At 47.6% G+C, this 17,193-nt stretch overlaps 1 protein-coding gene across 1 annotated transcript in view; it reads right to left on the reverse strand.

Annotated features, from left to right (window-relative positions):
- The window catches only part of LOC116949705 (phosphoinositide 3-kinase regulatory subunit 5-like), a 53,972-nt gene that overhangs the window by 10,697 nt on the left and 26,082 nt on the right, over nucleotides 1-17,193 (reverse strand). The window contains exons 8-16 of the mRNA XM_032967314.2: nucleotides 15,703-15,798; nucleotides 14,626-15,142; nucleotides 12,555-12,848; nucleotides 9,818-9,953; nucleotides 6,051-6,173; nucleotides 5,085-5,204; nucleotides 3,269-3,362; nucleotides 986-1,062; nucleotides 434-515 (exon numbers count right to left, since the gene is read on the reverse strand). Of these exons, the coding sequence (XP_032823205.1) occupies nucleotides 434-515; nucleotides 986-1,062; nucleotides 3,269-3,362; nucleotides 5,085-5,204; nucleotides 6,051-6,173; nucleotides 9,818-9,953; nucleotides 12,555-12,848; nucleotides 14,626-15,142; nucleotides 15,703-15,798 (1,539 nt within the window). The remainder of the gene's footprint in view (nucleotides 1-433; nucleotides 516-985; nucleotides 1,063-3,268; nucleotides 3,363-5,084; nucleotides 5,205-6,050; nucleotides 6,174-9,817; nucleotides 9,954-12,554; nucleotides 12,849-14,625; nucleotides 15,143-15,702; nucleotides 15,799-17,193) is intronic.

Raw genomic sequence — 17,193 nt, forward strand, 5'->3', positions numbered from 1 at the left:
GCTGCGAAACGTCAGACTTCGTGACGAACAAAACGCAGCAACAACCCGAACATGCGTGAGAAAGCCGACGGTTAAAATCGGTCAGCCGCCGCACAATCAATCGACGTTCATTTGTTGCAGGGAAAGTCCCGTTTAGCTAGTTAGCCCAACTAGTTTGCAAGGGAGATCTGTGGCTCTATCTGCACGAAACAACAACGTCGGAGTGATCCGTATGGAGGAACGGGCAACAACGGAACAGAACACATCAGTGGCACGGGCAAAATTAGTGTTTCACGAACAACGGTTAACAGTGAAAACCAAGTAAACAAAAGGCATATTGCACCAAAAAAAAGAGGTGTCATGAGGTAATGAACGTTTGGAAAGGAGCTCGCACGGGGCAGGCAATGTGGGTGGGCCTGCAGGGGAACGCGAACACACGCCGCATTCTCCTCACCTCTGTCGGCATTTTGTATGATCCTGGCCGAGGTGCAGGTCTTCTCCATGGTGTGCCAATGAATACGCTTGCTCAGACTCGTCTGAGAATGACAACAATACCGCAGGGGCGTCAATCTCGCAGCCCGGTCTGTTTTCCACGCACGGCACACCACGCCCAGGATAAACTAGAACTAAAAACTATTTTTTTTTATTTTAACAGGTAAGGCCCACTGAGCTATATAGCTCTTTTTCAGAAGCGACCTGGCCACAAATGATCGCCCAATGAAGTGGCTTAACATGTTGAACATTTACTGCAGACAAATACCCTAAAAGCATGTTTCTAAATGTGGAGAGGAAAAGCAGAGGACCCGGAGAAAAATCCACACGACCACGGGGAGAAAATGGTGTTGCTAGGCACGTGCAGAACATTCCACAGCATCTATGGTTTGGGCGCCAGTCTATAACTAAATTAAGCATCGCTCACGTAAACGATTTTATTTCATTGTTACGGGGGAGAATGAAAAATCCAAGAGAGAAACGGAATTGCTCCAAGCCAGGAATTTGTCCTCACCTTGCAGTAGGCGATTTGCAGGTGGACGGGGACAGCTTCTCTGTCACCTTCGATCCCAAATCGCTTCTGCGCCGACCCTGCATGTAGACAACCGTGGGCGTATCGTGTTAGCAGCACGGCAAAGTGGAATGGAAGCATTTACATTGCGCAATGTAAGCAATTACATTACGTAATGTGAACATTTATATGACGGGCGCCGCCACCTTTTAATGGCCCGCATCGATCGCTTGCCACGCATCAATCAAACCAAGCGATTCAGAGAGCTGCAATGAGGTGATGTTGCTGTACAGTAATTGGCGACCAGACTTCGATGGTCAATTCACCGTTTAGTCACTGGCGGTGGCTGAAACCCAGATTCAAACCCAGGGACCTCGGGCGTGTCGGCTCAGTGACCTGACCCTTGGGGCGCGGGGGTCGGGGCACAGGCACGCTGTGGAGGTTTGGGGGTGTGCGTGATGAGAGAAATGGTGCCCGGTGGTGAGAGTAATGAGATTGTAGACATGGTCCACCCCCCCCTCCCACTTCACCACGGAATATAAGAGGAGTTCTACTGCACTTCAATTGTATCAAATACAGGGTGCTTAAAAAAAATGTTAACAATTATAATGGGACTATTGTTTTTAATGGAAAAAGAACGGATAATACACTGTAACATGATAACAAATGACGTGTTAATCGTTTCAAAAAGTAAAAAAAAAAGTCTCCACTTGCTCGCCATCGTTGTCAACACGTGGCCTGGAATCTTCTCCAGGTGGCCTCCAGAGCCTGGAGGCAGCAGCACATTTCTTGTGGTATTGTTGCAAATTCTCAGAAGTGTTAAAACATTTTTGAAGCACCCTGTATATGGAACTGTAGTGGACTAAATACGCGCATGGGGGTAAATGGTAAGATCGCGCGGGGGGCAGGACAGTACGGGTCATATTGGGACAGCCAGGTGCGATGGTTGGGACGATGAGGTAATGATTAGGCCAATTAAGCTAGGGAGCCAGAGACGGCTGTGATTGGCTGGTGTTGTTGTCAGGGCTGAAGTGGCGTCTTAAAGTCTGGGCAAGGAACAGGTGCACGAGGACGCGGAGCGTCGGTGGGACGCGGGCTAATTAATTGGGGAATAATGAGAACGGGGATAAATTGGGGAGACGCGAGGATAGAGGGGAGTTGGATTCGGGGACTGGACGAGGCAAGACGTGAAGCGGAGATGAAGTGAAGACAGCCAGCAGTAGAGAAAGGAAAGCGGAGCTGGGGTGGAGACAGTCAGCAGTGGAGAGAGCACAGTGATAGCGGAGAGCGGAGAGCAGAGATGAGACAGTCAGCAGTGGAGAGAGCACAGTGATGGCAGAGAGCGAAGAGCAGAGATGAAGCAGCCAGCAGTGGAGAGGGCAGAGTGATAGTGGAGATAACGGAGAAGCAGTGATAGTGGAGATAACGGAGAAGCAGTGATAGTGGAGATAACATAGAAGCACTGATAGTGGAGATAACGGAGAAGCAGTGACAGCGGAGCTGACGGAGAAGCAGCGATAGTGGAGATAATGGAGAAGCAGCGAGAGTGGAGATAACGGAGAAGCGGAGATTGGAGAGGCAAAGACGGCGAGCGAGTCGAGCAAGGCGCGGCGAGCGAGCCGTGGCAAGCAGGAGAACTGTGAAGCATTGAGGGCATGTGGAGAACTGTAAATAAAGTGGTGTTGGAAGAAAGACAAAAGTTGTCCGAGTGAAATCAACCACTACAGAACTACTGGCTATATAGACTCAGCGCTGAGTCTACCGTTCATGTGCTACTATTCCTTAAAATATGTATGTACAGTATGTTGAACTTCTTTCGCACTGCACGTGACCGACCGCGATAATCGGAGGTGCGGGGGGGGGGCAACAAACTAAACAAAAAAGCAGTTTTTAAAGAAAATATTTTTCAATCTAGATGTGAAAGTGCATGGCTCCAGGTGGCTTTCTAAAATCGGAAGGAAGAACGTTCCAGACGGCCGCAGAAGCGCATCCGAACGCGCGCGATGCAGTGACCTTCTTTGTTCGATAGCTAGCAAATTTTGTCATTATCACCATAATAAGCATTTTTCGCAAAACAATTGTTGTTGTCAAAGCAATGCTGACCCAAAAATGTTGTGGCTGTCTTTTAGCCGTGTACAAACATGTCGGGGGTGTCCGGTCACGTGTCCACAACACTCCCATTGGCTGCCCACCGCCCCCCCTCCCTACCATACCCCCGCACCCCTTTCACTTCCAGCACTTATTACACCACCTGGGCACCCTCGGTGAATGATCACAGTGCAGTACCTGCTGCCAAGATGGCCCTGCGATCCGCCAGGAATCCCAGCTCCAATTGGCAAATGAATACCTCCTTCTTGACGTCTCCAGAAGCCAGGGTGATCTGCAATGACGCGAGAGCGCCGGCTCAAGGACACCGACAGAGAAAGTAACGCGGTACTCCGGGTGTAGGCGCTCGCGGTTTGCGCCGCATGGCTCTCCGATGTGTTTTTTTGTGGGGTTTCGTTGCGCGCTGTTCAACGTTTCTCTCCACGTCTTGGGGGGGGGGGGGGAGGGGGGCTCCTTTGGGAAGCCAGAGCTCTCAAAGTTACTCATTCAGACATTGGAAAAAACTCACGGCGCGTGGAGCGAAATATCGGGACCATCGCGCGCGGTGTGGCTGCGAACACCGAGGGGTATCAGGGGTTAAACTGTGAAGTGAATGCATGTGACATATTCCACGATTGCCAGTAGCGGTGAGATTAATGATGAATGCCAAGAACTCTCGGGGTGAAAGACTGGCTGCGATGCGCGAGCCTGCCCAGTGTGGGGGCATGAGATGAGTCCCGCCTCTGCAAAGGAGGCGATCGAACAGACCCCAGCGGTCGAGAATAAGGGGTAGCGGAGAAAGCGAGAGTACATTTTACAGAGCCGACTTTATCTCCCCTTGCGGACTGGGGGTATAAGGTAATTGGCTTAATATTATCGGTAAAAAGTGTGCATAGGTATTATCGTCAAAGTACATAATCTCTTCAGATGATTTTCTGCTGCTGCTGCTTCTTCAACACTCGTCAACAAATGCTGGTGGCCTTAAAAAAATAACAATATATAATCGACGGGTTTAAAATATAATCCATGCCTATGATATATGCATGTTTATTTATTTAAGGCAGTGTTGTTGATAAATCTGTTGAGTAATCTCCACAGTACATTTAAAACGTTTTCAACAAGTGGAGAGACGCTGTAGCCGAGGGGATGGGCTACAACTGAGAAACCAAATACGAGGCGGGGATTTAAATCCGTGTCGGGAGGGTGAGATCCATCTTTTTATTTATTTATTTTACATACACAGGCTGTCACGACCGATATTACGGTTCATAATTGGTGTCTTTTTGGGTTCGGTCGTGGTGTACAAGTGTGTGTCGTAAACCGTCCTCCACCCGACACAGCCAATAGAATAAATGAGTCACATGCATAAAAGGTGTCGAATTTATAACCGCTCCAGCATTGTTATTGGAGCGGAGCCCTCACAACATCTGCACAGGGTGCAACGTTTCACTGGAGACTAAATCCAGCTCCTGTCAACAACCTGATGATGCTGAATGCATCATCGTCGTCATCATCATCATCATCCAGCGAAACGTCGTTCCCATCTGAATCTTTGTGAGATTCCTCTCCAAACAAACGCACTGGCGGTGCTGCTGAAGCAGTGATTTGGCTCGCTTGATGCACGTGATACTTTTAGTAATTGGCCGTGTCGGGTTGAAGAGGGTTCACGAGGCAGGGAGGACCCACCGTTTACCCCACCACACGTGCTCTTGGTGATTGGCTAACAGCCGTGTGCCTGAATCTATAGAGACGGGGGAGGGGGGGGACTTAACAAACTTGCAGAATTGCTTCGACTGCCGCTCGGGGAGACGGAATAGAACCGGCGACCTCCAAATTTCTCCGGTGTGCTTGCCTTCGCGTCACGGCAAACAAAATACCATTCACCAGAGACGCCAGAGGTTGTTGATGGGGCTCTTTCGCGTGCAATTAAGCACACTCGTGGGCCATTATCAGAGATGCCACCAAAAAAAAAAGAGGAAACCATGCATCAGACCGAGATGCGCTCATTGCTTCTCACCTCGATCTCGTAGAGAGGGATGGGGTGAGGATGCGCCGCATGCTGGCAGTAGTAGAGGATCATGTCCATGAGCATGCTGACTTCCTTCTGGGAGTTGATCACCTCATCCTTGGAGCTCGACTGAAACAAATTCAGAGTTGCTTCGATTTGGGATTTTGTGTTTTGGTTTACTCTCCTTTAGTAGGGGTAAAAACGGAATAGGCTTGAAAAGCACTTTGAGGTATATTTAAATGTAGAATCAGCTTTAACCATATCCTCAGTAGCAGCTGAGTAAGCTGGTGGGTAGTGCGCACACCACCAGGAATTCTGGTTCGATTCACCCAATCACTTCGCATATTCTACCGGAACTCACCAAGACATGGGAAGATGGATGGTACAAAGCTCCTTCGGGCTTTGCCCTCATCCCATTTAAGTTTTCAATCTTTTCAATCACAATTAAAAGCTAATTTCTTCAAAACTGCTTTTTGTGTTTAGTTCGTTGTCCTTTCCACCACACCTCCGATTAGCACGGTTGGCTACGTACGGTGTGAAAGAAATTCAACGTACATGTACATAGATACAGGTGGGTGATCATCGTCCCCCCCACCCCCCCCTCAACTGGCAGACTTATGCTGCTCGTTTGTCAGAGTGGGTTGCTGAGTCAGAGCCCCGTGCTGCGCACTGATAGCTGCCAACTGGGGGTCTGGGGTGCCCTTTCAAACGTGTTTGAGATGCAAACGTGAGATGCAACGCTCTCTGAGACACCGCGTCGTATTGGAGGGCGCTCTGTCCAAAAAACGAATCGTGATCTTTATCGCCATTATAGTCAGCATGTTACGAGCAGCAAACGCTCGGTTACTTAACAAAAGACAACGATAATTACGACCAACGTTTTACACACCGTATCAGTTATTGTCATTATCATCATTAGCACCACTGGTATTGTCGTCATCATCATGGGGTGAAACAGAGGTGGCACGCGCTCACCTTTGGCAGCAGCGTGGGCAGCATGTCGTAGAGGGACAGCACGTTGCGGTCGTACCACGGATCCACAGAACCGAGGTAGTTCCCAATGTTCATCAGGACATCCGATTTCAACAAGTCGTTTTCCTGCGCGTAGCAGTAAGAAAAAAAAAAATCGATGTAATTTTTCATCAACACGATCGTCGGTTTTGGCACCACGCCTGTCGGTAACCATAGGCAACGTCATTCCTGAAAAGGGTGAATTATATGAGGGAAAATGGTTGAAGGGCATTTTAGGCTTTAAAAGATTGAGATGCTCATTCGAATTATTTTGAGCAGAAGTGTTCTGACGGCCTCAGCCTGGTCATTGATATGAAGCAAGCGGTGCAATATTGCTTTTCCGGGGTCCCTTATAGACCTAATATCAGGTGCTAATGTTGCTTGTTATGATAATTTAAAATGGGAAAATTCAACATTTCACGGCATGATGGCAGTGCAAAGGCACCTCAAGAATTCCTTAAAACATATAATGCAAAGCGTGTCTAGATAAACTTTTTGAAATCGGAAGCTGAAAAATGGGATCCAGTTATGCTCTTAAACATTTTTTTTACATTTGCCCAATGCCATGACAAAATCATTTTCATTGATACGATATGCACACATATTTCAATATGTGCCAGTGGAACATTAGGGAATGGTGCATATGCTGTCTCTGATTATGAAAGAAGCTGCGTTGATGTGGGGATGAGTGGGGATGGTATTTGATGCATTCTAGTTCACCCAAAGGTTGCAGGGAGGGTTAAAAAAACAACGATTCGACATTGGTTCGAAGCTTTCGTGACTGCAGGAATTAATCTTTGTTTTTTTCGGTAAAGTCATGTATAAATAATAAAAATAACATAATAGCGTACGACGTTTCGGTTGCAACACAAGCAGCCATCATCAGGTATAGAAGAGCTAAATTTACGAGAGAGGGGAAACACATAACCCTAGATGTATACACAGACACCCAAATAGGGGGAACTAACACCGACACAATAGGGGTCACACAGAGAGAAGCATACCAAACAGAGTTTAGCAGAATTTGGAAACTATATAAAGCAACACAGACGGTCGGTCAAAACACAATTAACGCATAGCCTGGTTTATTACGTTATTTTAAAGATTGCTAAATTGCAAGTTAAGTATGAAATTTAAGATATAGACGGCACACACACACATAGACATTCAAGTAGAGCGGACCTGCACAGGTACAAGCACACAGTGAAGTCGCCTTAAATAGGCAGAGAAGGCAAGGCTGAGAGACAATGGGACATATTAGCATGAGAAGGCAAGGCTGAGAGACAATGGGACATTTTAGCATGAGGTATGCATAGAGCAAAGTGGAGCACGGCAGCAAACATTCGGAAGCACCAAAGACCTACACACAGGCAGAAACAACACAGAGAAACAAAACAAAGATTAATTCCTGCAGTCACGAAAGCTTCGAACCAAGTTTAAACCGCCTCTACGGGGAGGTATAAGGTCTGCATCTTTGTGTCTGTCTTTGTGTTGTCTTGTGTTGTCTGTGTGTTGTCTCTGCTTGTGTATCTGCCTTTGTGTCTGTGCTTGGATTTGTTTCTCTGTGTTGTTTATGCCTGTGTGTGGGTGTTGGTGCTTCTGAGTGTTTGCTGCCGTGCTCCACTTTGCTCTATGCATACATCATGCTAATATGTCCCATTGTCTCTCAGCCTTGCCTTCTCTGCCTATCTAAGGCGACTTCACTGTGTGGTTGTACCTGTGCTGGTCCGCTCTACTTGAATGTCTATGTGTGTGTGTGTGCCATCTATATCTTAAATTTCATACTTAACTTGCAATTTAGCAATCTTTGAAATAACGTAATCAACCAGGCTATGCGTTAATTGTGTTTTGACCGACCGTCTGTGTTGCTTTATATGGTTTCCAAATTCTGATAAACTTTGTTTGGTATGCTTCTCTCTCTGTGTCCCCTGTTGTATCTGTGTTAGTTCCCCCTACTTGGGTGTCTGTGTATACATCTGGGGTTATGTGTTTCCCCTCTCTCGTAAATTTAGCTCTTCTGTACCTGATGATGGCTGCTTGTTGCAACCGAAACGTCGTACGCTATTATGTTATTTTATTATTTCTTATTAATACGTGACTTTACCGAAAAAAACAAAGATTAACGATTCGACAATTCGTTTTTCCCATTGAACAGGCACTGTACTGAACCACACGAACCAAAGGATAACACTCATGAGATGCAGTCTCCATAGAGACGTAGCTGGAAGCAGACATAGCCACCGATGCCCCCTCAGGCCAGAGGCTGACTCACTCCTATACTGTATCATCATCGATTCTGAATGTGTCCCCGAGGGCAGACAACTGATATTAAATCGGGCACCTAATTTGTCATGAAACTTCATGTTGATGGCTATCTTTGTGGACCCTATAAAACCATTCCCACATATAGTTTTTAGTTTGAAAAACAGTTGTATAGTTTTACATCACTCCGAGGGTCCAATGTGGCCAAGATGACCACTTATGCCCTAACCACAGGCCTGTCAGTAGAGGGCTCCGTTTCAGATATGGGCCCCAAGTTGCCGTGCCGACTGCATGCTTGTTAGCGTAGCCCTGACATACACACATACAAAGTAAACCTAGTTTCCATTGGGCAAGCAATTCGAGAAGACTTGAGGTGGTCTGAACTCAACGTGAAGGACAACTTGTGTTCGTCAGAAAACAAATTGGCATTTCTGTGATTTTCAGAGTTGCATGTGGGCAGAAGGTATCGTTCTGAGTAAGATTTTCGCAGAAGTACTTGCGAGTAAAAATGTCAAGAGCTCATTTATTACAAAATTAAATGTCAAATGCGTCATAGAGTAATTCCGCCAACTTCACCATTGTTGACTTAACATTTTTTTTGGTGACGTATTTTTGGTGTAAGGGAAATAGCCCAGGAGAATTCGAGATGCAGCTCAAGTCGAGTTCAATATAAATGTGGCATCACAGTACCGCATACTCGAGTTCTGTGGCTTAATGAAATAGTGTTTGCACATTTATACTGCTTTCCCACTGGCACATCCGAGCCGAGCCAGCAGAGGGCCCTCATAGTACGGGTAGTTTTGTTTTTCACTTGCTATTAGTCGTGCCGAGTCAGAACCAAACCGTGATATGCTGGCCTCAAAAGACACCTGGATATGTCTAACAGCTATCAGTGACAGACTGGGACAAATAATCAGCCCAGGCATTTGTAAACACACCGGGCCCAAATTGCCATGTGATCTCATTGGCCCATTTTGGGCTGGGTGCAAAAAACAAATGGTCGGTGGGGAGGAATCTTTGTGGCTGCCGAATATGGGACCAACTTAGAGCATAAGTAAGCAATGAAGCATACACATTACAGGCAATATCATATTTTAATTTAACAAAATATATATTTTTACTCTGATCACATTTACAATTTCCCCACACAGGCTGGCCCACCGGCCCTCGGAATGGACCAACCCACCAGGCGGCACGCAGAGCCAGGGACCTAGCTAACGACACCTTAATTGCGTGTGACGTTAGTCGCTGGATGACTCAAACAACAAGCGTCACCGTGTCACCCGCATGGCATCTCATCCCCCGTTCAGTGCGTGCGACGTCAGTGGCGCGGTTTGAGTTCTGCAGTGGAAAAACAAACCTGGCGCCTCCCCGAGACGCTCCGGCTGGCTCGGCATGACTCCAGCATGGCTGAGCTGCGCAGTGGAAGAGGAAAGAGATATAGGGGGCAAATGGAGGAGTGACTGTACCGTCGTCTGGAAGCTGTTCCGAGGAGAGTTGGAATTGCAGTTTGCTTCCGAGGAAGATAGCCTCTGTGCCAGTGGAATGTAAAATATCTCCAGCCGGTAGTGGCGGAACAGCTGTGGGTTCCACAGTTCCTGCATCCTGTGTGTGCAAATGGCAAAGTTGGCTCCTTACACAACACATAAAAATACCCATGACGTTGTGGCTTTATCATGGCATTTAGCACACGCCGCAATACTCTAATTTAAAGCTTCCCCGTATCTTGATTTAAAAAAGGCAAAGCAATCCTTTTTGCTCTGGAATTGCACATGAGTGGGACCAAAGTCGTGTGTTTCCATGCCACCGCCGTCGTCCGTTTCCACAAAACATTGGCAATTTATATTATCGATGTCTTTGGAATAATAGGCTACTGAGTAAAACAAACAATGTATCCTCGACTTTTCGATTAGAAGTCAGCCACTTTGCTACATTGCCAACATTAAATAAACAATACTGTTGCCGTTATTATTATTGGACAGTCACAGTGCCAATTCGTTGTAAACTGAGATATAGATGGCTGTGGGTAAAGATGGTATATTTGAACAATGATAGCTACACCGGCACAAATACTATAGTGGGTGGTTAACTGGACAAGGCAAATATGTGACATTGTACCGCATTATTAAACAATGCAAAATAACGATTAAGCTTAGGTGTGCAACATGTTAATAACAAAATTAGTATGTATTACAGTGTATAGTTCAGCATCAAATGTGGCACCATTTCTTACAGAAACGGTCTTTGCCCATAAACACTGGGTAGTTCGCAAGCATTACTTCAAGCGAGCTCGACTTGATGGATGAAGACGATTTTTAAACACATTCCAGAATTTGTGAGCATTGAACCAATGCTGCTGGTGAGATACACTCCCAGAAAGCTGTGGCGCTGATAGGATGTGCATCTATTTATTTATTTAATATGGGAAGGTGTGATTATTTATTTTATTACAATGGAGACTTCAGGAATACAATATTTTAATGGATAGGCCAACCTATCATAATTGTGCAATATTACTTCAGGATCGTGTATTCGTTCTCTGAAATAATGATGTTTTTGTCTTTGCGTTTGTTGTTGCTGCTGTGTCCACACACCATGGATCTCCCGTGGAAAAGAGCCGGGCAACTGGCTAAACGGGATCAGCCGTGTAACAAATGAAATTCAACTCCAACTTAATAAGAACAGAAAAATAGGACAGGCAAAAAAAAAACATGCAAAAACGTGCACCAGAAAAAAAACGATCAGCAGTTCCTGAGAACTGCTGATCGTGGTTCTCTTGAGTTAAGACTTCGAGAGTATTAAGTGGGCGCCGCAGTGGAGAGATGTTAACTTCCTCGCCTGGTATACAGGAACGCGCACTGGCAGAGCCAGTGGGGGGTGGGGTGGGGTGGCACGTGCCCCCCCCCCCCCCCAATGATCCGATCGAAATTAGGGATTTCGATCAGATCATTGGGGTTTATGAGTAATAAATCGACATTTTGCGACCCCACTGCCAAAGTGTAGCATATTATTATGTGCCAGGGACTCTATGAGATGATAGGACAATACTCTTTGGTTCTTTCGGTAAAGTCACGTAGAAAGAAAATACATTAAATAATAGAATACGAAATTTCGATTGCAACACAAGCAATCATCATCAGGTACGAATGAATGAGAAAACAAACCTAGCAAACCTAGAAATATAATGCAATACAACACAGATAGTCGGCTAACATAACAGTCAACACCCTACCTGGTTGATTACGTTCTTCAAAAGATTGCTAAATTTGAGAGAGAGACAAAACACAGACACGGAGACACACAGACAGACACAAGCAGAGAGAGAACACACAGAGACACACAGAGAGAGACACACAAACACACAGAAAGACAACACCTCTGTGTCGAGGCCTTAAATAGAGACGGGGGGGTGGGGCAGAGGGGGGGGGGGGAGTTTGGGGTACCTGATGATGATTGCTTGTGTTGCAATCGAAATGTCTATTCTATCATTATTTAATTTATTTTTCTTTCGATGTGACTTTACCGAAAGAACCAAAGAGTAATTCCTGCAGTCACGAAATCTTCCAATCTAGTTTGATAGGACAATAGTCTGAGTTCATAATTGGCAATAAGTAACGGCAAAGCCGTTATAAGTAACTCACAGAATTGTGCGCAGTTGCGTATACAATACACGACTTCCCTGAAGGCATTCACCTTCAGCGGGCGCGATGCCGATCACACAACGCGGTTCGAATTCGATACCTCGATCGATGGCTGCGCCATCGCCGCACACGCGTCAAATAAAAAGCAAGGGACAAGTCCTTACTTACTAACAACTCCTATCATTTATCTTTGCTGGAGGGGTTGCCGCCACTACCTGAAAATCCTGGCTCTGCCATTGGGAGTGCGTGGATTCGATCCCGACCCTGACACCTGTGTATTTGGAGTTTGCATGTTCTCTCTCGCCGTGGCCACTTGGGATTTTTCTCCGGGTCCCCCACTTTTTCCCTCCAACATTTAGAATCGACATCCGTTTAACAGTATTTGGGCTGCGATAAATTTCCACGCGATGATGAAGCCACTTCGTCGAGCTATCATTTGCGACGGCCAGGTCGCTTCTGAAAAATATCCATACAGCTCAGCGGGCCTTATCTGGCCAAATTAAAAACAACAGTTTTCGCGGAGTTTTTTTGTTTTGTTTTCGCGAATCGGCCGAGCACCACCCACCAGAGGCGGTTGTAGGCACGCGCCAGCTTTCCGAGGATGTGGTCCTCGCCGAACGCCACGAGCCGCATGATGTTGCAGTGGCGACGCCGAGTGCCCTGCGCCTCGAACGCGACGCGTCGCCGCCACTGCGCCGCCGCCTCGCGCAGCTGCAGCTTGGCCACGGCGCCCACGTCTGGCCGCTCAATGAAGCCGAACTGCGAATCGGCTTTGCCCGGCTGGCCGGAGGCGCCGGGCGCTCGGCACAAGCGGTCCCGGAGCAGGCCCAGCCGGTGAGAGATCTTGTGCGACAGGGTCCTGGACACGTCGCGGTTACAAACACCCCGGTTTGACTCGGCGCAAGCGATAAGGAAAGTTAAACGGGGTCACAAATAATGTCCCCCTTGAGTGCACGGCATGAAACGCACCCTAAACCCTAATTAGAGAACTAAAGAAGAGGCGTCCATTCTTGTTCAACCAATTAAAAGATAAGTAAATAAGAATAGGAAAGGACCACTAATCTTCTTCGCATGGCTGACATACGAGTAGAGCAACAACTATAGTTTTACATTGAGGTGCTTGAGCCAGATGCTTGCGTCAGTGAGCAGTGGAGTACATCGCTGCGATGCCTCCTTCGTACTTTTGAATCGGGCATTGAATCGCTACGTACGTTCCATGGCCTGTTCTGGGTGACCACAGAACCGCTAAGGGATGACTGCAGTGGCGAGCTGTGTATTTTACACCTAGGCCTTCAGTGCTATTCTCCCGCACTTAAACCGCTTTTGAATAACCTCACCATGACACTAGGGCTACAGGCTATAGTCATTCGACGTAACCACCCCATATTCACAGTGACAGTAACCTTTATCGAGTGGAATAAAGTGATTTAACACGAGGCTCAACACCTATGAGAGTTACAATACACTAATTGCAGTGACTGAAACCATCAAGGATGTACCACTATTACGCAGTACGACAGGATGCTGCATCACAAATAGACATCGCATAGCACAGATTAATGTCATTACCAAAGAAACAAGAATAAACTCACAACCAACAACCAGTCACATTTACTTATACGACCACCAAGCAAGCAAAAATGCCGTAAAATACAAATAACACAATCAGGATTCAACAGGCTTCCCCACAGAAAAAAAAAAACCCAAAAATCTAAAGCACTACATCTAAAGATCTAAACGTCACGAAATAAAGTTTAAATAAATCTTAGATGATGCTACGTTACGTGCTAGCTAGTTTACTTCAGTGAGCTAACTGGCCCTCCGATCACGCCACACGAAAAATGCTAACGTAGGCGGCTAGGCCAGCTAGAAGGCTCTGGCATGTCAAAGAAAACGCCCAACATGGCAAACTCGAAATCTAATTGGTTGAAGAATATGACAATCAGCAACATCGTTCCCATTTGCTTCAACAGCAGAGGGGATTCACTCGACATTCTGAAGGCCTCAGTGTAGATTCTTCACTCGGAGGGGCGGAGACAGCACAGGTGGAAAATCTGATTGGATAAAAGCTCTAATTTATGAGCTGCACTGGAAGCAGCGCAACTGAGGGAGAGAGTAACAATGAAATGACGTTAATAGACTGATGGGAACGAACTTTGTAAAATATAGAAATAATTAACGAAAATATATAAAATTATTTTTTAAAAATTCCGATTCTGACAATCTCTAGGGCGCAGAAAAAGTCTTGCAAGCCCTGACGGCCCGCCTCTGGATGACTGCGACCCAAGCAAGGTCGATGATTGAATGAAAATCTGGTCTACAATGCCTCGGGGCGTCTGACGTGAGTGCCGTGTTAATGAGGAAAATCAATATTTTAAGGGGACTTTTAAGTGCACTTCCAAAGCGTTAAGTGACATGCCTGCCCTGATCTTCAGGAATGTCGTTAGAGGGTTATGGCATTATGCCTGAAAGTAACATTGATGCCTTTTTTTCTCATTCATTGAGCTTCGACATCATGTCTGAATGAACATCCGAGACACACAACCCACCCAGGTGCGTGCCTGCAACAACACGATCTATCCATTGCTTATCTTCTGCCTTCACGACAACGGGACTTTGACAGATCGGGCCATTACCTCTGCGCGGGCTTGGACTCGCCGAGAAAGGGCCCCGAGATGATGGGCAGGGAACCTGTGCGCTCCCGACTGTTTGCCAGCTTGCTTGGCAGCGTGCAGCTCTTGCGCAACCGCGCATCCCGAGATCCGTTCAGGGCCAGCGGCAGCAGCTCCTCGTACGGCGGGGGCTGCTCCTCCGCCCGCGTCATCGTCGCGAAGTCCGCCCGTAAATTCTCCCGGCCCCCCGCGGGGTCCTGCGCCGAGCTTTGCCAGGGCACGCCGTGGCATGCCCGGCGCGTCCCGGACCCGACGTCCGCTTCCAGCGCGGCCTGCAGCGCCGCGGCGGGATCATCCTCCAGGTAGCCGCTGTCGCTGCTGCAGGACAGCAGGTTGGCGAAGTTGTCGTCCTCGGCGTAGGAGGACGTGTCCGAGAGGAGCGAGTCCCGCGGTGAGGGGGCGGCGGTCAGGGAGCCCTCTCCGCCGGGCATTGGGTCCGCGCTGGGGACGTGTTCCGCTGGCAGCATCTGGTAGAGGAAATCTGTGCATGCACAGGGTTGGGGGGGGGGGATGGGTGCCCTCGTCGATGCAAGCCACATGCCGCGTTTCCGTCCGCATGGAGACCACGAGAATGATTTGTTTTCTTTGATACAGGGCCCCTCCCTGTGCGCTCAACATCGCGCCTCGTGCGAACACATTTGAAAGGTCATCCCAAGCGGCAGATGTCCCTGTTGTGCCCACGAGGTGACTCGGCACCTAACCTGCAAATGGCATTTGTCTGCCGGCACGTGGGTGGCAATTTTCCACGGGCAGCATAATCCAAATTGGGGTTCATCGGTTCAGTGGGAGAGTAACAGAGGGTAAAATGCGATGGCAATAAACGTCGAAAAACCGGGCTGCTATAAATGTACACATGATAAGCCACTTCGTTGAGCTATCATTTGTGAAAGCCAGGTCGCTTCTGAAAAAGAGCTGTATAGCTCAGTGGGCCTTCCCTGGTAAAGTAAAACGTTTAGTTGAGTAGTTTAGTTTAAAATGAACGAAAAAGGGACAAAGCAAAAAGTAAAATCGAAGGCGCGATGACGTGACCCCGCTCCTCACTGAGGTTGTCTTTGTCCCAGACGTGAGCGAGGCACGCAGCCGTGCAGTCTCCCTCGCACGTCACCTCCACCCCTCCTCGCTCAGAGCCCACGCCGTCTGTGCAGCAGCAACAACAAACAACAAAACGAGCCACCTGTGACCTATTACTGACGTCAAATCGCCAACAAAGGCAGCACTTCGTCCACTTGATCTTCGTTATAATGAAAAAAAGGACACCGCCACTGTGACCATCACTCCGCTTGCCCCACCCCTCACGTCTTTATTTTAAGAAGCCAATCCCGTAACATTCCAACAAATGAGCTCTGGAAATAAGGGCGTGCGACCTGCATTTCTTGGAATGTACCATGCGTCAGAAAGGTGAATGAAGAGAATCTAAAAAATAAAATGTTCAAAAGCAACGTGGCCTGTAACCCAGGCAACAGCCGGCCAGAGTTGATGGACCATCGCACTCATGCTGTGAAACTCCCTTCCCGTGGACGTTGAGGAGGTGCCATACCCTGGCTTGCCAGAAAAAGGCGGTACAGCAAGTGGACTGATCGCCACCTGTTTCCATCTGTACGGGGATAGAGCGTTGCCCCCCTCGCGCAAGGTGTGGGTTGTCTCCGGGTGCTCCGGTTTCCTCCCACGTGGTATTATAAACACCTTCATCACGAACTGGCTAAAACAAACCAGGACCTTCCTGAAAAAGAATCCTATGACTCAGTGTGGCATTCCTTAATAAATAAGAAAATCATTATTTTACCAAAATATTCTGCCACATGTTGCGTTCATGCGAAAGGTGCAGCCCCGCAATTGCTTGCTCACACCACTGCTGGCGGAAGTGCCTCTGCTCGAGGGAGATCTACATAGACAGCCTCCCCCCTCTCTCTCAAGTGCCACCTCTTCATCCACACCAGCCAGACGTCTTATAAGAGGTGGAAAGTACCCACTCTTTATCCCACCCCACATGACCTGCAACATCAACGAACTTAACACTCTACGTATAATCACGGTGCATATTCGATCACAAAATAAGGAACATGAAGACAAATTTTACGGACAGGTATTTTCTAAGAGAAGTAGTGGTGAGCCCATGTTACAGTCTGATTTCGGTATCCACAGCTTCTGTAACTACAGATATCAGCAAAGAGGCTGCCCTTTATCTTCACAGACAGCTGGTCAACGGGCACTGTGTGGGCACCCAATAAAGGCCGGAATCAGGCACGAGAGCGTGGTACGGTCACCACCAGTCCCAGCCCTCTTTATCTCTCCAGTGATAACACAGACCGCTGCACTCCACCATGACCCACATTTATGCCGATATTACACGGGAGACACTCCTCGCCGAGCTAAGATGCATAGCCAGAATTAAGCCGGGGGGGTTATGGGATCGTGGGCGTGCTGTGGTAAAAGGAGACAACAGCACCACATCACAAAATAAAACAAGACTGCTGGAGCAATTGCTGCTCGCGAGTAGCGCACAAGAAGGTCAGGACGACACACGAGGGGCAT

This window comes from Petromyzon marinus, chromosome 37 (assembly GCF_048934315.1).
Source record: "Petromyzon marinus isolate PM22_M1 ecotype Great Lakes invasive population chromosome 37, UKy_Petmar_22M1.pri1.0, whole genome shotgun sequence".
Classification (NCBI taxonomy): domain Eukaryota; kingdom Metazoa; phylum Chordata; class Hyperoartia; order Petromyzontiformes; family Petromyzontidae; genus Petromyzon; species Petromyzon marinus.